Source organism: Babylonia areolata, chromosome 16, assembly GCF_041734735.1.
Source record: "Babylonia areolata isolate BAREFJ2019XMU chromosome 16, ASM4173473v1, whole genome shotgun sequence".
In the NCBI taxonomy this organism is placed as follows: Eukaryota; Metazoa; Mollusca; class Gastropoda; order Neogastropoda; family Buccinidae; genus Babylonia; species Babylonia areolata.
The window spans coordinates 5,673,956-5,694,497 of NC_134891.1; the positions used below are offsets into that span (position 1 = coordinate 5,673,956).

The following is a 20,542-nucleotide window of genomic DNA, read 5'->3' on the forward strand; positions in this document are numbered from 1 at the left end:
CAACACAATGGCTAGGTAGTGAGTTCACTGACAGTAACACAGTGACAATGGCTATGTAGTGAGTTCACTGACAGTAACACAATGGCTAGGTAGTGAGTTCACTGACAGCAACACAATGGCTAGGTAGTGAGTTCACTGACAGTAACACAATGGCTAGGTAGTGAGTTCACTGACAGTAACACAGTGACAACGGCTATGTAGTGAGTTCACTGACAGCAACACAATGGCTAGGTAGTGAGTTCACTGACAGCAACACAGTGGCTAGGTAGTGAGTTCACTGACAGCAACACAGTATCAGTATCAGTAGCTCAAGGAGGCGTCACCGCGTTCGGACAAATCCATATACGCTACACCACATCTGCCAAGCAGATGCCTGACCAGCAGCGTAACCCAATGCGCTTAGTCAGGCCTTGAGAAAAAAAAAAAAATCTATCTATCTATATATATTAAAAAACAAAACAAAAAAAACAAAACCTATCTATCTATCTATCTATATATATATATAAGCGTACATACATAAATAATAATTATGATGGAAAAAAAAAAAGTAATGAAAATAATGATAAAATAATAATAATAATAAATAAATAATAATTAAATAAATAAGACAACAATGATGATGACAGCAACACAATGGCTAGGTAGTGAGTTCACCCCCCCCCCCCCCCCCACCCCCCCTACTACCCCCAAACTCCCCTTCGCCCCCCCCCCCCCCCCATCCCCCTCCCAGTGCTCTGTCAACTTCAAGAGCTTAAGTTTAAACCCATCTTGCAGACGTCTTTGAAGTGCAGCTTTGGCCAGCCAGTGTCTCTCTCTCTTGTCAGTTCTCCACAGAGGGCTTCAGGGATTCTGCCCTTCTCCATCATACCACGGAAGCGACCCGGGCAGCGAAGCCCGTGCTGCTTGAGCTGGGTGAAGATGGGCTGGGAGGGCGGCACGAGACAGCACTTCCCATGCCTGGGCACTTTGTCCTTCCACGACATGCCCATTATTATTATTTCTTCTTCTTCTTATTATTATTATTATTACTCCTTTTTAAAAAAATTATAATTATTATTTATTTATGTACGCTTATAGTTGACTTCATCACATTTCTGCGCCTTATACATATTAGTAGTAGTGGTAGTAGTAATTTTTTTTATGTATTTATCTGTTATTTATTCACCTTTTTTTTTCCTCAAGGCCTGACTAAGCGCGTTGGGTTACGCTGCTGGTCAGGCATCTGCTTGGCAGATGTGGTGTAGCGTATATGGATTTGTCCGAACGCAGTGACGCCTCCTTGAGCTACTGAAACTGAAACTGAAGCCCAGGATGCGGCGGACACACCTCAAGTGGGAAGGCATTCAGTCTGTTCTCTTTGGTGCAGCTTGACCACTGACAGCCGAAACTGAAAGGAAGATCCAGGCCTTCGAGAACAAACACCTGAGGAAGCTCTTTCAAATTTCCTGGATCGAGCACAGGACCAATGAATATGTACGGAGCAGAACTGAGAACCTTGCTGGACCTCCGAAACCTCTCCTTTCAACTGTGAAGAGACGCAAGCCGATATGGTTTGGGCAAAACACTCAACACACCAGTCTTGTCCAAAACAATCATGCAAGGCAAGGTGGGAGAAGAAGAGGAAGACAGCAGAAGAACTGGCATAAGAACATCAAACAATGGACCGGACTCCACACACGTGAGCTGCTGCCGGAGGCTGCCGACAGAGACAGATGGAGAAGGGAGGTTGCATCTGCGGTCCTCAGGCTTCCCCCCCAACGACTACTTTGTAGTTATGGGCCTGAGGTGAGGTGAGGTGACCACGTCTCACTCCCACAGAGCAGCATGCTGACGATGCAGGCGTTGTACACTGCACATCTTGGTCATGGCACACGGTTTGGAGTTCTCTCACACTCAGGAGTAGTGGTGAGGTGGGCGAGTGTTGCTGCTGCCTTTTCCATAGCCCAAGAATATAAAACAACAACAACAACAACAAAAAGAAAAGAAAAAAAACCGAAGAAAATCTCCGCATCACTTCGTGATTTATGTGTGTCATTTATGCATGACAGCGAGTGTGTTCTGGGGAAACTCTGGCGCTCACCTTTGGTTTGTTATGTGATCTGCCTCACAAGTTCCAGTCCAGTCCAAAATACAGTAGAACACACACACACATACACACACACACACACACACACACACACACACACACACACAGAGGCACATACACACTTACACACACAGCATGCAACTTACATTCCCCCGCCGCCTCAAAAGCGCCGTCTAAAGGGTTGACAATGCCAGGGTAGTCATTTCCAAATGACAAATGGTTGATGCGATGACTGAGGTTGAACTGAAAGCACATCATCAACACCTTAAGACCCCCAGAGACTTCAAAATGACACACTCACACAACAATTTCTTCTTCAAGTCATGTAAACTTATTCCAGACTTAAAATTGGAATGACACTGTTACAACTTACTTCAATCTTTTGAGCTTTTAAAGTCCGCATTCGCCACCTTTCTAAGTTTGACTTGCAAAATGAAGATCTCCCTTCATTTCATGTCACGAGGATTCATGATGACCATCATGTACTCCTGATCCACTGTCAGTACGATTCCAATGATCGGCTGGTGTCATTTCCATTCACTGTACTTCCATTGTACATCACTCCACACCAGTTGAATGGTTAATGATTGTCAAAAGAGAACGTTCAAACCACTTTCAAATTACCTGCACTTTATTCATAAGAAACAGTTATACTGACTTTAACTTCAGAGATTAGCTTCCTATGAACTACACACAAAGAATTCATGCCTTGCATGCTCGAAACCTGACACACTAAAATTCATCTGTCACTGACCTTCAAATGCCCACCCACAACATTGATTCATGTCACGTGTTCCAAAATGTCCACCCTCAAACATGTCATTATGTCACTGCCTTCTAATACCCACCCTACACACAGTCTTAATTCACTGCTTCAAACCCAAGCCACTACCTTATGAATTCACTGACTTCCCAATCGACCCTACAACATCATTTATGTTCACTGCTTCCTTGCCACCCTAACATCAGTGTATGTCACTGCCTTCACAATGCCCACCTACACACAGTCTCATGTTCACTGCTTCATCAGACCTACACACATATATTGATTCCACTGACTTCAATGCAGCCTACACACAAGATTATGTTTCACCACACACATAGATATGATGCTTTGTAAATGTGTGCAGTAACTCTGCACCCTGCATCTGGCACCACGTCGTGCTGACGATAATAAACAATAATAAAAACAGAACACGACTACAGGCATTTAAGATTTCAGGGCTGATATTATCACAGCACTAAACCTAAATTCCATCATAAAAAAAAAAGAAGAAACATACAACTATTTCCTAAAAAAAAAAAAAAAAATGGCTTTCCCCTCTGGAAGTTCTCCATGTCGAGAATGAAATGATGGAAACCATGAACACAATGTAACCCAGATCTCTTCGCATCAATTCTGTGTCCATGACGGACCGGTTAAAACTGCGATTGTTTTAGTTCCTGAAAATCAGTACTTGTTACTTAACTGCTGTCTCCAATACAATCACAAATTTTACTCACAGGCATATGTATATATATAGGAGAGAACAAGGCAGGACTTTCCTGTGCCCAGCCCTACACACAGTAGATATGAATTCACTGCCTTCCTATGCCCAGCCCTACACACAGTAGATATGAATTCACTGCCTTCCTATGCCGAGCCCTACACACAGTAGATATGAATTCACTGCCTTCCTATGCCGAGCCCTACACACAGTAGATATGAATTCACTGCCTTCCTGTGCCCAGCCCTACACACAGTAGATATGAATTCACTACCTTCCTATGCCGAGCCCTACACACAGTAGATATGAATTCACTGCCTTCCTATGCCCAGCCCTACACACAGTGGACATGAATTCACTGCCTTCCTATGCCCAGCCCTACACACAGGGGACATGAATTCACTGCCCCGATAGCCATAGAAGGCTGTGGGACCCTTAACTCTCTCCATACGAACGGCGAAAGGGACGACGTTAACAGCGTTTCACCCCAGTTACCATCATCAAAATATTGCAAGCGGAAGGCTCTTATACTGAAGAGGTGAATGTTGACGGAGAATACCACAATTCTTACGACGGAAGTTAAAAGGATGGGTCACTGAGACACCCACTGGACATCCGAGGGGTCTGTGTAGAGGAGAAGAGAGGACTGGCCGTACTGAGTGAGTTAACCTTTTTTTTAAAGTGCTTCTTGGCACAGAAACTTGTACGATAATGACAAGATACGTCTGCCCCTGTGTCCATGTAGCAAAGCAGACTGGACTGGTTACTAATGTGCAGCAACAGGGTGGCCCTCTGTAGGGCTGTCTGGCGCCAACAGCAGTTCTGCTAAAAAAGAGTTCCTGGGACCGCCAACATTAAAAAAAGGAAACCCTGTACGAGTGTCTGACAGTCTGTGTATGTATTCACAAAACTGCCCCTTCCTATCTCTGTGGCTGCCTTCATCTCTACACTCCATCTCGCTCACTACGTTCGGCTTCGGATCCACTCTGTTTACGCATACCCAGATTCAAACACTCGACTGTTGGCCGCCGTTCTTTCTCTGTCTCTGGACCATGCGACTGGAATGAACTTCCTCTTTCGCTTCGTCAAGTCTCCACACTCAGCTCTTTCAAGTCTGGCCTTAAAACCCACCTCTTCCCAAAATAGCCTCCCTTGCCTGCCTCTTCCTTGTCTTTCAGTTTCTCCAGTTTTAGAGTTATGCATGCGTGTGAATGACTGGTGCGAAAGCGCTTTGATTTGTCTCTGCACAAGATTCAGCACTATATAAATACCATTATTATTAATTATTATTATGAGTTTGTCAGTGACTCTTGGTGGTCAGGATGTCACTGTTTCCAATGAAAGTGTGAACTGATTTATTTCACCATTAATTACAGTTTTAATTAGTTTTGCACTATATGTTTAGTGCTTTAAGCTCTGTTCAGTTCAGTTCAGTTTCAGTAGCTCAAGGAGGCGTCACTGCGTTCGGACAAATCCATATACACTACACCACATCTGCCAACCAGATGCCTGACCAGCAGCATAACCCAACGCGCTTACTCAGGCCTTGAGAAGAAAAAATAAATAAAAATAAATAATAATAATAATGATAATACTAAAAAAGTAAAAATAAATAAAGAAAACAATAATAATAAAAATAAAATAAAATAAAATAAAAAGAAATAAGTAAATAAATAAATAAATAATAGATAAATACATAAAAAAGAACTACTACTAATAATAATAGTAAAAACTTGTTGAAGTCAACTATAAGCGTACAAAAGAAAAAAATATTAATAAATAAAAAATAAAATAAAAAATCAATAAATAGAATAAAATAAATAAGCTCTATTTCAGGAAAAGCACCAAATAGGTTTTCATAACTATCATCATTGATTTTTCAGTTCTCTCACCCCCCTGTCCCTTACTCTCTCTCTCTCTATATATATATATATATACATATCATATTATGTACATATGTGTCTGTGTGTGTGTGTGCGTGCATGGGTGGGGGAAGCGGGGGAGCGGGGTGAGGGCAGGGTGGGGGGAGGGGGTGACAGGAAAGTAACGTAATGTAAACTTACCTTCTGCCCTCCAAAAGCCTGGATATCATGCACTGAAACAGACAAATTTTCCCCAAAATATATTATATATATATATATATATGATAGTAATCGTGTCTGACTATGACCATCAGAACAGCAGAGGAGGCAACTGCTGTCCCGACTATTTTGGGCTAGAATTTGATTACAGTGGAGAGTGTCTTGCCCAAGTTATACATCCCCAACTCTCTCGGCCAAGAGGGTTTTAGGACAGTCGGCGTTGGGATGGTTCCCAAAGCCCAAGTAGCCCCCCCCCCAAGGCTGCAGCACTAAGAGCCAGTGCAATTTTGCCTCCTAGGTTTGAGAGTCATAGTCCTTCACAAAAGACTAAGCTGTAAATGGTTTCCCACTGACTGGAGAAACCATTGATAATACAGCTCTCACTTTGCTGTTGGGGCCAAATGTAAACTTACGTCAATCTGTGTGATATAAGCTGAGTGAACTGCAAACAAAAACCTCCTCCAGCAATCTCTGTTCTTTCTGTCCAGCCCCTCCTCATCCTCTTTCCTTTCTCTTCTAACCCTCCCCCCCTCCCCAACTGCCCCCCCCCCCCACATCCCTCTGACTCCCCCACCCCCTGCACACACACACCACTCCCCCCGCATCCACCCCCCTGCATCCCCCCCCCACACACACACACGCATGCACACACACACACAAACACTCACACACCACAAACACTCACACACACACACAAACACTCACACACACACACTCACACACACACACACACACACACACACACACACCACACACACACCACATACACACACACACACACCACACACACACACACCACACATACACACACACGCGCGCACACACACACACAGTCACACACACACACAATCACACACACACACAGTCACACACACACACACAATGTGAACAGACTCTCACCATGCACATGATGTTGCTGAAAGCTCTTCCCCGGAGCCAAGTGGAAATTTCCTGCTACCTGAAAAATGATGTATTGCATTGTATTGTATTGTATTGTATTGTATTGTGTCGCATTGTATTGTATTTGTATTGTATTGTATTGTACTGTATTACATTGTATTGTATTATATTGCATTGTATTGCATTGTATTGTACTGCTTTACATTGTATTGTATTGTGTTATATTGTATTATATTGTATTGTACTGTATTACATTGTATTGTATTGTATTGTACTGTACTGTATTACATTGTATTGTATTGTACTGTATTGTATTGTACTGTACTGTATTACTCTTTTTTGTCACAACAGATTTCTATGTGTGAAATTCAGGCTGCTCTCCCCAGGGACAGCGCGTCACTACACTGAGATCACCACCATTTTTTGGTATTTTTTCCTGCCTGCATTTTTCCCCCCCATCTAAGCGGCTTTTTCTGCCAAATTTTGCCAGGGACAACCCTTTTCGTTGGTTCTTTTACGTGCGCTGCACACGGGACCTGGGTTTATCATCCCATCCGAATGACTAGTGTCCAGACCACCACTCAAGGTCTACCAGAGGGTGAGGAGAAAATACTGGCGACTGCGTCGGGATTTGAACCGCTGCGCTCAGATTCTCTCGCTTCCTAGGACGCGTTAGCTCTAGCTAGGCCATCACTCCCACCTGACATCCATCGCCATTCTGAAGCACCAGCAATGCAAGAAGGCACTTAGCCCACCTACACCTGGTCAGCGCCAGCTACACACCACCTGTCCACAGTGCCACAGACGCTTCAGAGCCTGGACTAGACTTCCTGTTCATCTACAGACCCAGTCAGTGTGAAACTCATGCTCAGTTTTCTTACGCTTGCGAAGGAGAAACAACAACGACCCATCTTTAGTCTTTGGAGATGTCCACCCTTTTTTTTGTGGAGTGATGGCCTAGAGGTAACGCGTCCGCCTTGGAAGCGAGAGAATCTGAGCGCGCTGTTTCGAATCACGGCTCAGCCGCCGATATTTTCTCCCCCTCCACTAGACCTGGAGTGGTGGTCTGGACGCTAGTCATTCGGTTGAGACGATAAACCGAGGTCCCGTGTGCAGCATGCACTTAGCGCACGTAAAAGAACCCACGGCAACAAAAGTGTTGTTCCTGGCAAAATTCTGTAGCAAAATCCATTTCGATAGGAAAAACAAATAAAACTGCACGCATGAAAAAATACAAAAAAAATGGGTGGCGCTGTAGTGTAGCGACGCGCTCACCCTGGGGAGAGCAGCCTGAATTTCACACAGAGAAATCTGTTGTGATAAAAAGAAATACAAATACATAATACAAATTTTTAGTGGTTAAAGTTTTAATTTTCAGTAGCATTAGTAGTAGTATGTGTGTATCTGCATAATAAATACAGAGATGCCAGCCTCTGTCAAGTGTTTTAATATAATAATAATGGATACTTATATAGCACACTATCAAGAAATCTGCTCTAGGTGCTTTACAAAAACGCTTTTGTTAACATAAAACATCATATCTATGTTACATACACACACCAAAATGTGACTACACACAACACACACACACACACACGCACACACACACGCACACACACACGCACAAACACACACACGCTGCATACATACATTTTAACATACATGTGTATCTAACAGCTACCCTAACACATACGCAAACATAGGCAGGCACAAACTTACATAAACACACCCACACGCACACACAATACACATTCATATACATGCATGTAGTTATGTACACATACATATGTATACACACACAGTCAAGCACAGCCAACACAAAGGAAGTGGACCTGCCACGATTGAACTTATTGCTGAGGGAAAAGGTGAGTTTTGAGACAAGAGAACAAATCAGGAAATTTGGTAGGAACATCGTGAATTTGGTTGGAACATTTTCAGTCTGGTAGGAACACTTGGACTCTGAGCCACATAAGCAAACAGGCCACAGACGCTGTTTGACCGAGACGCAATTTGACTGAACCACATTCTCTCTTGTTCGGGCTAACAATCAAGTTGATTGGTCCACTCAGTGCTGTTTCAATGTAAGCATGCACGCGATTAGCTGAACATCATCACGTGAGACCAAGGTCAGAAGTGACTGCCCTGGCCTTGTGATCCATAGGTCTAGAGCGCTTGGGTAATGTTACGACAAAAAATCATATGTGAAAATGCTATGTAGTCGAAAATGAACTCGACAGAACAATTCTGACGTTGGCGTAACATCGGAACAAACTGTGATCAAGCGTAACAAAATACTGTGAAATCGTAACAGCTGGCATCTTTGTATATACATTTTTCATTAGCATAACAATACAACACTCTCCCACCTCCCCCCCCCCCCCCCACCCCAACCCCCATCACAAAGAAATTCAAAATGTGTAAACTGAATACACAGATCCAGTACTATCTTTTCCTGCTCAACCTCAAGAAAGAGTGTTTGTCAAACCGAAAGTTATGAGCTGGAAAGGGAAAATGTCCACTTACAGCATCCCCCCCACTGATCAACAACACAGACAACAACACCCAGTCAACACCTGTGTATACCTTGTTGACTTACAGACAACAACAACAACACCCAGTCAACACCTGCGGATACCTTGTTGACTTACAGACAACAACAACACCACCCAGTCAACACCTGTGTATACCTTGTTGACTTACAGACAACAACAACAACCAGTCAACACCTGTGTATACCTTGTTGACTTACAGACAACAACAACAACACAGACACCACCACCCAGTCAACACCTGTGTATACCTTGTTGACTTACAGACAACAACACCACCACCACCCAGTCAACACCTGTGTATATTCTTGTTGACTTACAGACAACAACAACACCACCACCCAGTCAACACCTGTGTATACCTTGTTGACTTACAGACAACAACAACAACACCACCCAGTCAACACCTGTGTATATCTTGTTGACTTACAGACAACAACACAGACACCACCACCACCCAGTCGACACCTGCGTTTACCTTGTTGACTTACAGACAACAACACCACCACCACCCAGTCAACACCTGTGTATACCTTGTTGACTTACAGACAACAACAACAACAATACAGACACCACCACCCAGTCAACACCTGTGTATACCTTGTTGACTTACAGACAACAACACCCAGTCAACACCTGTGTATACCTTGTTGACTTACAGACAACAACAACAACACAGACACCACCACCCAGTCAACACCTGTGTATACCTTGTTGACTTACAGACAACGACAACAACAACACAGACAACACCACCCAGTCAACACCTGTGTATACCTTGTTGACTTACAGACAACAACAACAACAACACAGACACCACCACCACCCAGTCAACACCTGCGTATACCTTGTTGACTTACAGACAACAACAACACCACCACCACCCAGTCAACACCTGTGTATACCTTGTTGACTTACAGACAACAACAACAACACCCAGTCAACACCTGTATAAACCTTGTTGACTTACAGACAACAACAACACCCAGTCAACACCTGTGTATACCTTGTTGATTTACAGACAACAACAACACAGACAACACCACCCAGTCAACACCTGTGTAAACCTTGTTGACTTACAGACAACAACAACAACACCCAGTCAACACAGGGAACATTTGAAACTTTGTTGGATACGATCATAAAACAGTGAAAAAAAGCTGATCAGTTGGGGGGGGGCCGGGGGGGGCGGTGCTGTAAGTGGACATTTTCCCCTTTCCAGCTCATAACTTTTCGGCTTGACAAACACTCTTTCTTGAGGTTGAGCAGGAAAAGATACTACTGAATCTGTGTATTCAGTTTACACTTGTTGACTTACAGACAACAACACAGACACCACCACCACCACCACAGTCGACACCTGTACATACCTTGTTGACCTGCAGGTAGCCGTGGGCCCTGCAGCCCTCCCCCTTCTCGCCCTTCACCCTCTGCAGCCAGCCCTCCCGCCGGCACTGCTCGATGGAGTCAGGGTTGTCCAGGGCCCAGCCTTTCAGACGGTACGCTGCACGCACCGCCTCACACGTGTTGCAGCACCTGCAACCGTTAAAAGTAAACGCACCCTCCCCAGAAAACGGAGAATGGCTGCCTACAGGACCGGGATAAAAAAAAAAAACAAAAAAAAACACGATCATATACTTAACCCTTTCACCGCCAAGCTCGCAATTTATGCACAGGTGTGGTAGAGGATCCGTGTCACTGAAAAGGTGGCCGTTCATTGGTCTGTTATCCATGAATCTACTGCTCTTAATTAATGTTCGGTGGTAGGATAGGCCATATTTTCTATACATCGCAGGGGAAATCCCCAGCTATTCTTAACCACTGTCTTTTCTATGTTTATACCACAAGAGAATTCTGTACTCTAAATTGACTGGCGGCGAAAAGGGTTAAAAGCCCACACGTGTATATACGAGTGAACGCTGGAGTTGCAGCCCCACAAATGAAGAAGAAGTTAAGTCACCTCCAATCAGTTCCAATTCAGTTTCAGTTTCTCAAGGAGGCGTCACTGCCTTCAGACAAATCCATATACGCTACACCACATCTTCTAGGCAGATGCCTGACCAGCAGCGTAACCCAACGCGCTTAGTCAGGCCTTGAGTGCATGCATATATATATATTTGCGTACCTATCAGAGTGGATTTCTTTGACAGAATGTGGCCAGAGGACAACACTCTCGTTGCCGTGGGTTCTTTTTCAGTGCGCCAAGTGCGTGCTGTATACGGGGCCTCAGTTTTTTTGTTTGTTCTTTTTTTGCTGCCCCATCATCTGCACCGTTTCAGTGGCATTACTCCCACGCCGCTCATTTAGATTCCCCCATACACGGCCACACCCGGGTTTGTCCGTCACAGTTCCAGCATCGGCAGTCCACAGGGAACCATCGCTGGGCCTCAGTTTATCGTCTCATCCAAATGACTAGACTCTCAGTTCGATTCTCCAGTCAAACTTGGGAGAAGGGGTAAGAGCGGGGATTCAAACCCAGACCCTCACAGACTCTGTAGACTGGCAGACAAGGGTCTTAACCATTCTGCCACCTTCCTCCTGAAGGAACGAATGAATCTCGGATTCTGAATCTGAATTCATTCAGAAGAGACGACAAAGCGAGGCCCCGTGTGTAGCATGAACTTGGCACACTGAAAAAGAACCCATGGCAACACAAGAGCTGGCCTCTAGCTAAATTCTGCAGAAAAGATCCACTCTGAGTTTCAGTTTCAGCAGCTCAAGGAGGCGTCACTGCGTTCGGATAAATCCATATATGCTACACCACATCTGCCAAGCAGATGCCTGACCAGCAGCGTAACTCAACACGCTTAGGATCCACTCTGATAGGAACACAAATATATATACCGTAATGTTCGGTCTATAAGCCACGACTTTTTACCCAGCTTCAACCTCTGCGGCTTATACAATGATGCGGCTTATTTGCGGATTTTAACGATCCCGGGAGTGTCACGTTCTCGTCTATTCTTAGCTGGCCCTTCAACTCACCAAAATCATGATTTCTGTCCATGAATTTTTGGATGAGCTTCAGGATAGTGTGCTAACTGTTCACGTTTTATAAATCAAATCCGCACACGTTAAAGCTTTCAGATCAGCATTCAGTTCTACTCTGCTCAAGCGTACACCCTCATCATGCCGAAAACGTGACGTTATGCCTATGATGCAGCCTTCGAATTGAAGGCGATCAACCTAGCAGACGACAGTACAAGCGACGAACCAGCAGCGACCTCCACCTTCATGTTCATGAAGTGAAAGCGAGGCTGAAGTTAGTGACAAGATGGCAGAGGAAGCTGTGCTGGTTCTCTTCAACTCAGACACTGAAGACGAAATTTCAGTGGATTCAGTGAGCAGGATGACGCTGAATAAATGTGACTATCCCTATATTATGCACTACATTACACACCATGCTACGTTGCACTACACTACACTACACTACACTACACCATGCTGCATTGCACTACACTACACTGCACTACACTGCACTACACTACACTACACTACACTGCACTACACTACACTACACTACACCATGCTGCATTGCACTACACTACACTACACTGCACTACACTACACTACACTACACTGCACTACACTACACTACACTACACCACACTACACTACACCACACTACACTACACTACACTACACCACACTACACTACACTACACCACACTACACTACACTACACTACACCACACTACACTACACTACACTACACTACACCACACTACACCACACCACACCACACCACACTACACCACACTACACTATACCACACTACACTACACCACACTACACTATACTACACTACACTACACCACACTACACTACACTACACCACACAACACCACACCACACTACACTACACTACACACCACACTACACTACACTACACACACACACCACACCACACTACACCACACCACACCACACTACACTACACCACACTACACTACACCACACTACACTACACCACACCACACTACACTACACCACACTACACCACACCACACTACACCACACCTCACTACTACCACACTACACTACACTACACCACACTACACCACACCTCACTACTACCACACTACACTACACTACACCACACTACACTACACCACACTACACCACACCACACTACACTACACTACATTACACCACACTACACTACACCACACTACACTACACCACACTACACTACACTACACCACACCACACTACACTACACTACACCACACTACACTACACCATGCTGCGTTGTACTGCACTGCACTACACCACACCACACCACACCACACTACACTAGGCTGCGGCGAAAGAGTTAGAAATGCATGCACACATGTCTCCCACACTGATATCACACTGAAATCACTGTTACACAATGACACATGTCAAACGATGCACTTACATCTTGTCGTCAAGCTCTGCACCATAGCAGCTTTCACAACGGTTGGGGTCCAAGGTGTCAGCTTTCTCTTTCTGCACACACATTTTAACTCTCTCCATACGAACGGCGAAAGAGATAACGTTAACAGCGTTTCACCCCAATTACCACCATCAAAATATTGAAAGCGGAAGGCTCTTATACTGAAGAGGTGAATGTTGACAAAGGTTGGGTCATTCAGACACCCACCGACGGGCGCAATAGCCGAGTGGTTAAAGCGTTGGACTTTCAATCTGAGGGTCCCGGGTTCGAATCATGGTGACAGCGCCTGGTGGGTAAAGGGTGGAGATTTTTACGATCTCCTAGGTCAACATATGTGCAGACCTGCTAGTGCCTGAACCCCGTTCGTGTGCATATGCAAGCAGAAGATCAAATACGCACGTTAAAGATCCTGTAATCCTTGTCGGCATTCGGTGGGTTATGGAAACAAGAACATACCCAGCATGCACACCCCCGAAAACGGAGTATGGCTGCCTGCATGGCGGGGTAAAAATGGTCATACACGTAAAAGCCCATTCGTGTGCATACGATTGAATGTGGGAGTTGCAGCCCACGAACGCAGAAGAAGAAGAAGAAGAAGACACCCACTGGACATCCGAGGGGTCTGTATAGAGGAGAAGAGAGGATTGGCCATACTGAGTGAGTTAAAAATCATCTTGTGAATCTCGACAGAGCAGCACTTTTGATACGTTCCAAAGATTTATCAACAACTTTTAGAAAATACTCTGTGTGTGTGTGTGTGTGTGTGTGTGTGTGTGCGTGTGTGCGTGTGTGTTAAAGTCAAAGTCAAAATTTTTTTATTTCAAGACACGGGTTTGAATCCTAGCGGAGGTGGGTGTTTTCGACCTGCGACCGGCTCCTACCCAGAGTTGAGTGTGCTGCTGGCTTAACTCACTCCGGACGATGGAACTCGATAGCATTCCTGACGTAAGGTGTGGTTCCGGACAACGGAACACTATAGTGGTTTCGACAATTAAATTTTTGTCCATGTTTTCCTCATTGGGTAGTGTAACAATCACAGCTACACTGGGCATTGCAAACGTGTCAAGGGTCGAATGAAAAGTTTCATCGTGAGATTCCATAACAACACACTCGCCAGCGAGCTATTGACCTCGGCACCCCACAAGACAAGCTAATCTGCATATATATCGAAAATGGCATCACAGGCGATACAAGTGGAAATTTTTGGAGCAAACTAGATCACAACAGTGGCTTTTTACTGCTGCTGAAGTGACTGAAATGCTTCAAACTGAAGGTTTTGACATTGAGGATGATGAAGACGTTGAATAAAGTATCTGCAGTGAAGGAAGCTACCAGCAAGAAGATACTGACAGTGACTCTGCTTCTGAAGAGGGAGGGGGGTGGGCATATACACGACGTGAGAAGAGGGGTCAGTGGGTCCAAGTACAGCATGTTTCATTCAGTTATTCAGTAAAAGTCACAAGCCATTTGAAGTCAATCAATACAGCTTGTAAGTCATCTTTAATTTTTTTTTTTTTTTAAACGCAAACACTTTACACATATGACTCTGAACCTGTTTTTCATTGTGACTGCACTTGTCTTTTTTTCTTTTTTTTTCTTTTTTAACTCAGGAGAAAATGTAGTACTTTCCCTCTCCACTCCAATACATACACATGTATATTCTGCACACAGATGATAACAGGTGTGAGGTTTACAAACCTGAACTTTGTCTTTTTCCTTTTCTCCTTCTCCTTCTTCTTCCTTCAATTCTGAAACAGAGGTAAATATGACACCAGCATACAAGACTGCTTGGCAACAACGTCTAGAACATAAAAAAATTCACACACACATACTGACTGACTGAAACCATTTATTGTCAGATTAACTGTTTGTTGTACTGACATTTTCGCAACCATTAGAATAAAATATTAACTGAGCAACATAAGGAAATTCTGATTTGAGGTAAAAAAAAAAAATTAAAAAAAAAAGAAAAGAAAAAGAAAAAAAAAGAGGTATGATTTAAAAAGAACATATTTAACAAATCAATTTACCAAATTTCATTAATATTATTATCTCAAAAAAATATTCTAATGCACACACATACTCACATACGTGTCTCCCCCACCCTCTCCCTACATACATCCATGCATGCACACAAACGTCCATTATAATTCCCCCACCTCATTCCCCTGCCCACTCACTCACACACACACTCACACTCACACTGTCTCTCACTCATTCTCATCAAATTAAGGTTTCGTAATGTAATCAAGACGACATATTACATGTTCGAGTCGAACAGTTCCACTAATTTGATTAATGGGAACTTTGCTCTACAAGTAAATCTGACGCTATCACCCAAAACGAAACACTACTTTGGATTAAATAAAACAGAGGGGAACCTCTGCTGCATATTAAACAAAACAACAACAACAACAACAACAACAACAACAAAACACACACACACACACACAAGAAAAAAAAAAAAAGAAAAGAAAAGAAAACTTTCAAACGGCAAAATCCATTTCAAAGAGAAAGAGACAGCACAGCACAGCACACACACACACACACACACACACACACACACACACACACTAACACACACACACACACACACACACTAACACACACACACACACACACTAACACACACACACATGCACACACTAACACACACACACACACACACACACACTCAGAACTCTCAAGTACACATCCCAACAAACACATGCACAAAACAAAACACTCACAAACATCATTGACTATTAACAACACTTTTTAAGGTACTGTCCTCAAAAAGTCTTTGATGACCCCCCCCCCCCCCCCACCCCCTTCCCCTTCCCTCACAAATTCCCCCCCACCACCACCCCTCCCCTGAGATGTCCAGCTTAACTCTCTCCGGATGCTTTAACGTTCCTGACGTAAGGTAGCGTTCCGGACGTCAGAACGCAACAGCGGTTTCAACAATTAAAATTTCTTCCACGTTTTCCTCATGGTGGTAGCCTAACAATCGAAGCTGCACCGGGCATTGCGAGCGTGTCAAGGGTCGAATGGAAAGTTTCTTCATGAGATTTCGTAACAACACACTCCACAGTTCAGGACATCACACGACAAGCTAATCTGCATGCATATCGAAGATGGCGTCACAGGTGATACAAGTGGAAATTTTTTGCAGCAAACTAGATCATGACAGCGGCATTTACCACTGCTGAAGTGACTGAAATGCTTCAAACTGAGCAAAAAAGTACTGATAGTGACTCAGCTTCTGAGAGCAGTGAAGAGGGAGGGGGGTGGGGGTTCACACGATGTGAGGAGAGGGGTCAGTGGGTCAAGTACAGTGAGTTTCATTCAGTTACTTTATGTTTTGTATTTTTTGTGATTTTTTTTTCCTAACCCTAACAAATGGGTCGTCTGTAGGGAAATGCAAGGGAGAGAACTATTCGTCTGGCGTGAGTTAAACAGATAAAGAAGTGAGTTAAATAGATAAAGAAATAAACAAGTAAATAAACACAAGAGAAGCAAGGCCTTCAAGACATACTTGTGATACGCATTAAATCCAACAATGGAATCATCAAAATGAAGACAGCAAAATCTGGCAAAAAGACACACGATGCGATGTGACCTTCACAATTTGACTTTTAAATTTACAATGCACTGATATTCTGGCCAAAAGAAATCACTATATACCATGTTCAATGAAAACTGGATGAAAGTTCTATCATGCTTTCACGTTTGCCCAACACACCATATTGTGACCCTGACCTATGACATCTGACCTAGTTTCTTTTCACAGGTTTTGTTTTCACCATGACCAACCATTGTACTTTGTTTGCTGAAGATGACATGGTAGACCTTCTCTCTCTTGAACACAGAAATGTTTCCTACCAATATCATATTGTATTATATCATATCAGGTTGTGACCTTGACCTTTAACATCTGATTTTGAATTTCTTTATGGATCATGCTGTTCCCATAAGGAAGTCGAAAACCAAAGTTATATCAAAACTGGACGTACGATATGGCCTCTATTTACAAAGCTTTTTTCAACTTGCCCAATAATGACCTTGACCTCTCACCCTGCAAACCATATCACCATAAATGGAATGATCTTAAAGGTATAGTTCATCCCTACCATCCTGCTGGCTTTAGTTCCAATGCCAAATGTACTGACTGTGAAAATGCCAATGTTAAGTTCACCATGGACACACACACACACACACACACACACACACACACACACACACACAAAGACAACTGAAACACCTGGTTATCGTCACAAAGACTGATTTTGTTTCACACAAAGTGAGTTGAATCAAAAGTGAACAAACGAGCGAACCAAAAGAACTGACTTGTTTCCTGTATGTACTGACTGTGAAAATGCCAATGTTAAGTTCACCATGGACACACACACACACACACACACACAAACGAGCGAACCAAAAGAACTGACTTGTTTCCTGTGTGTCGCCCACCTCCTTCCCTGTGGCGTCCAGCCGCTGTTTGAAAAGGCTGGTGTCCAGATCGATCTGCTGTTCCCCGGACACGTCCATGGCATCAATGCTCAGGTCTGCCAGCAACAACAGCAACAAACAAGTCTTCTTCTCTTCTTCGTCTTCCTCTTTTAAGTCATGGGCTACAACTCATTCACTCTTATGTACGTGAGTGGGCGTTTATGTGTGTATATGACTATTTTTACCCCACCGTGTAGGCAGCCACAGGCAATCTGGGTAGACATAATTATCAATAACAAGAACATTGTTACATGAGCATGATTTTAATTAGCATGCTGGCAAACCTCAACAGAATCTTACAAGCTGATAAAAAAAAAAAAAATTGTCAAAGAGTGACACAGAGAGAGAGAGAGAGAGAGAGAGAGAGAGAGAGAGAGACAGACAAACAGAGGGATTGAATGATCGACTGACTGACTATCAGACAATTCATCCTTGTCACACACACACACACAACAATTTACAAGGTTAAAACCAAACACATAATACACTGGTACCCAGGAAAGACAGAGGAAGACGCTGTGAAAGAGAGAGAGAGAGAGAGAGAGAGAGAGAGAGAGAGAGAGAGAGAGAGAGAGAGAAGACAAGACAAAATTCTTTATTTTCGAGGGTAATAGATAAGGGCTGGCATGCATTTTTACATCTAGTCCCTGCACTGAAACAGGATCTACACTACACAATACTACATTAAAGTCACAGCATGAGTGAGAGACAGAGACAGAGAGAGAAAGAGAGAGAGAGGGCGAGAGAGAGAGATTCAAGATTCAAGATGGTTTATTCAGTCAAGCCCATAGCCCCATATGGGAGAAAGAGAGAGGAAGGGAGAGAGAGAGAGAGAGAGAGAGAGAGAGAGAGAGAGAGAGAGAGAGAGAACACACACACACACAACCTACAGCCACAGGGGAGGTGACTGAAGGTGATGTCAATGTTGATGCGGAGTTTCTGGCCCCTGGACGTGTCCACAAAGAGCTCCTGCTGTGTCTCCTGGCTCAGGTATTCGTTCAGTTCCGAAATGAACAGGACCGCCATCACCGCACTGCTCAGCAGGGTGACTGTCATACACAAACACACACATGGCACACACACACACACACACACACACACCATACACACACATGGCACACACACATGCATACACATGGCACACACACACACACACACACAGCACACACACGCATAGCACACACACACTGACATAAAAAGGGCCACTATCACCACTCTGATCAGCATATCATAATTTTTATATCATAATTATTATTTATTTATTTATGTAAGATTATTATTTATTCACCTTTTTTTTTCTTTCTTTTTTTTTTGTCTTTTTTTTTTTTCCTCAAGGCCTGACTAAGCGCGTTGGGTTACGCTGCTGGTCAGGCATCTGCTTGGCAGATGTGGTGTAGCGTATATGGATTTGTCCGAACGCAGTGACGCCTCCTTGAGCTACTGAAACTGAAACTGATCAGCAGGGTGACGGTCACACACACACACACACACACAGCACACACACACACACACATATAGCACACACACAGACATGAAAAGGACCACTATCACCACTCTGATCAGCAGCGTGATGGTCACACACACACACACACACACACACACACACACACACACACATGGCACACACACACACACACACACACACATTCCACGTCTACACTAAAAAGTGAAAAGACGTTAAACACACACAAACACACTTACATGATGCACACACACACACATGGTATACACACACACACACACACACAATGGCGCGCGCACACAAACACACAAACATGGTGCACACACAATGGCACACACACACACACACACACACACACACACACACACACACAGACACAACACACGCGCGCGCGCATCACTGTCCACCTTACAAAAAAAAAAAAAAAAAAACAAGAAAAGAAAAAGTGTAGTGGGGGAGGGGCGGGGAAATGTGAGACGATGGCTGTCAAGGCAGATAATCTGCACCCAAACAGAACGAACAACTGCTTTCTGTTCAGCAAATTATCTTTCTTGTTGGGTTATAATCAACAGGCTGTCGGAGAGAGAGAGAGAGGGGGGGGGGGGGGGTAAAAAAAATGGCCACTTACTGATCGCCCCACCAAATGTTTTCACGCGAAAATCTTCAAGTGTCCTTGGATATGCATCAAACCGACGCAGCTTGTCGAAAATACCGTTGGCTTGCATGATCTTTGAGACTGATAGTTCCCTCCTTTTGACGCTTCCTTCGTTCAAGGGAAACAATCCCTTCCTCTGACACAAGCTACCGGGAAAAATTCCCAACTGGTTCATCAGAAATTAAAACTATTCAAAGATTTGCCATTTAAAAGCATTCTTTTTTAATTAACATGGATTTAGATAGGGAAAAAAAACTGTGTGTGCTTGGTTTGAATATTACATAAAGTTGTTTTTTAAGTCTGGCCCACTTCCCTACCGGTCACCCCACGCCCCCACTGCCCCTTCACTCCAACTGCCCCCCCCCCCTCCCCCTTGAGTTTCAGTTTCAGTTTCAGTAGCTCAAAGAGGCG

General features: G+C 43.9%; 1 protein-coding gene across 1 annotated transcript in view; it reads right to left on the reverse strand.

Moving 5' to 3' along the window:
• The window catches only part of LOC143291094 (endoplasmic reticulum-Golgi intermediate compartment protein 3-like), a 45,074-nt gene extending 24,824 nt beyond the window's left edge, over nt 1–20,250 (reverse strand). The window contains exons 1-9 of the mRNA XM_076600715.1: nt 20,105–20,250; nt 18,905–19,063; nt 17,954–18,070; nt 15,222–15,271; nt 13,506–13,576; nt 10,474–10,639; nt 6,555–6,612; nt 5,637–5,668; nt 2,233–2,329 (exon numbers count right to left, since the gene is read on the reverse strand). Coding sequence (XP_076456830.1) covers nt 2,233–2,329; nt 5,637–5,668; nt 6,555–6,612; nt 10,474–10,639; nt 13,506–13,576; nt 15,222–15,271; nt 17,954–18,070; nt 18,905–19,063; nt 20,105–20,201 — 847 coding nt within the window. The 5' untranslated portion in view covers nt 20,202–20,250. The remainder of the gene's footprint in view (nt 1–2,232; nt 2,330–5,636; nt 5,669–6,554; nt 6,613–10,473; nt 10,640–13,505; nt 13,577–15,221; nt 15,272–17,953; nt 18,071–18,904; nt 19,064–20,104) is intronic.
• Between the last annotated feature and the right edge of the window lie 292 nt (nt 20,251–20,542).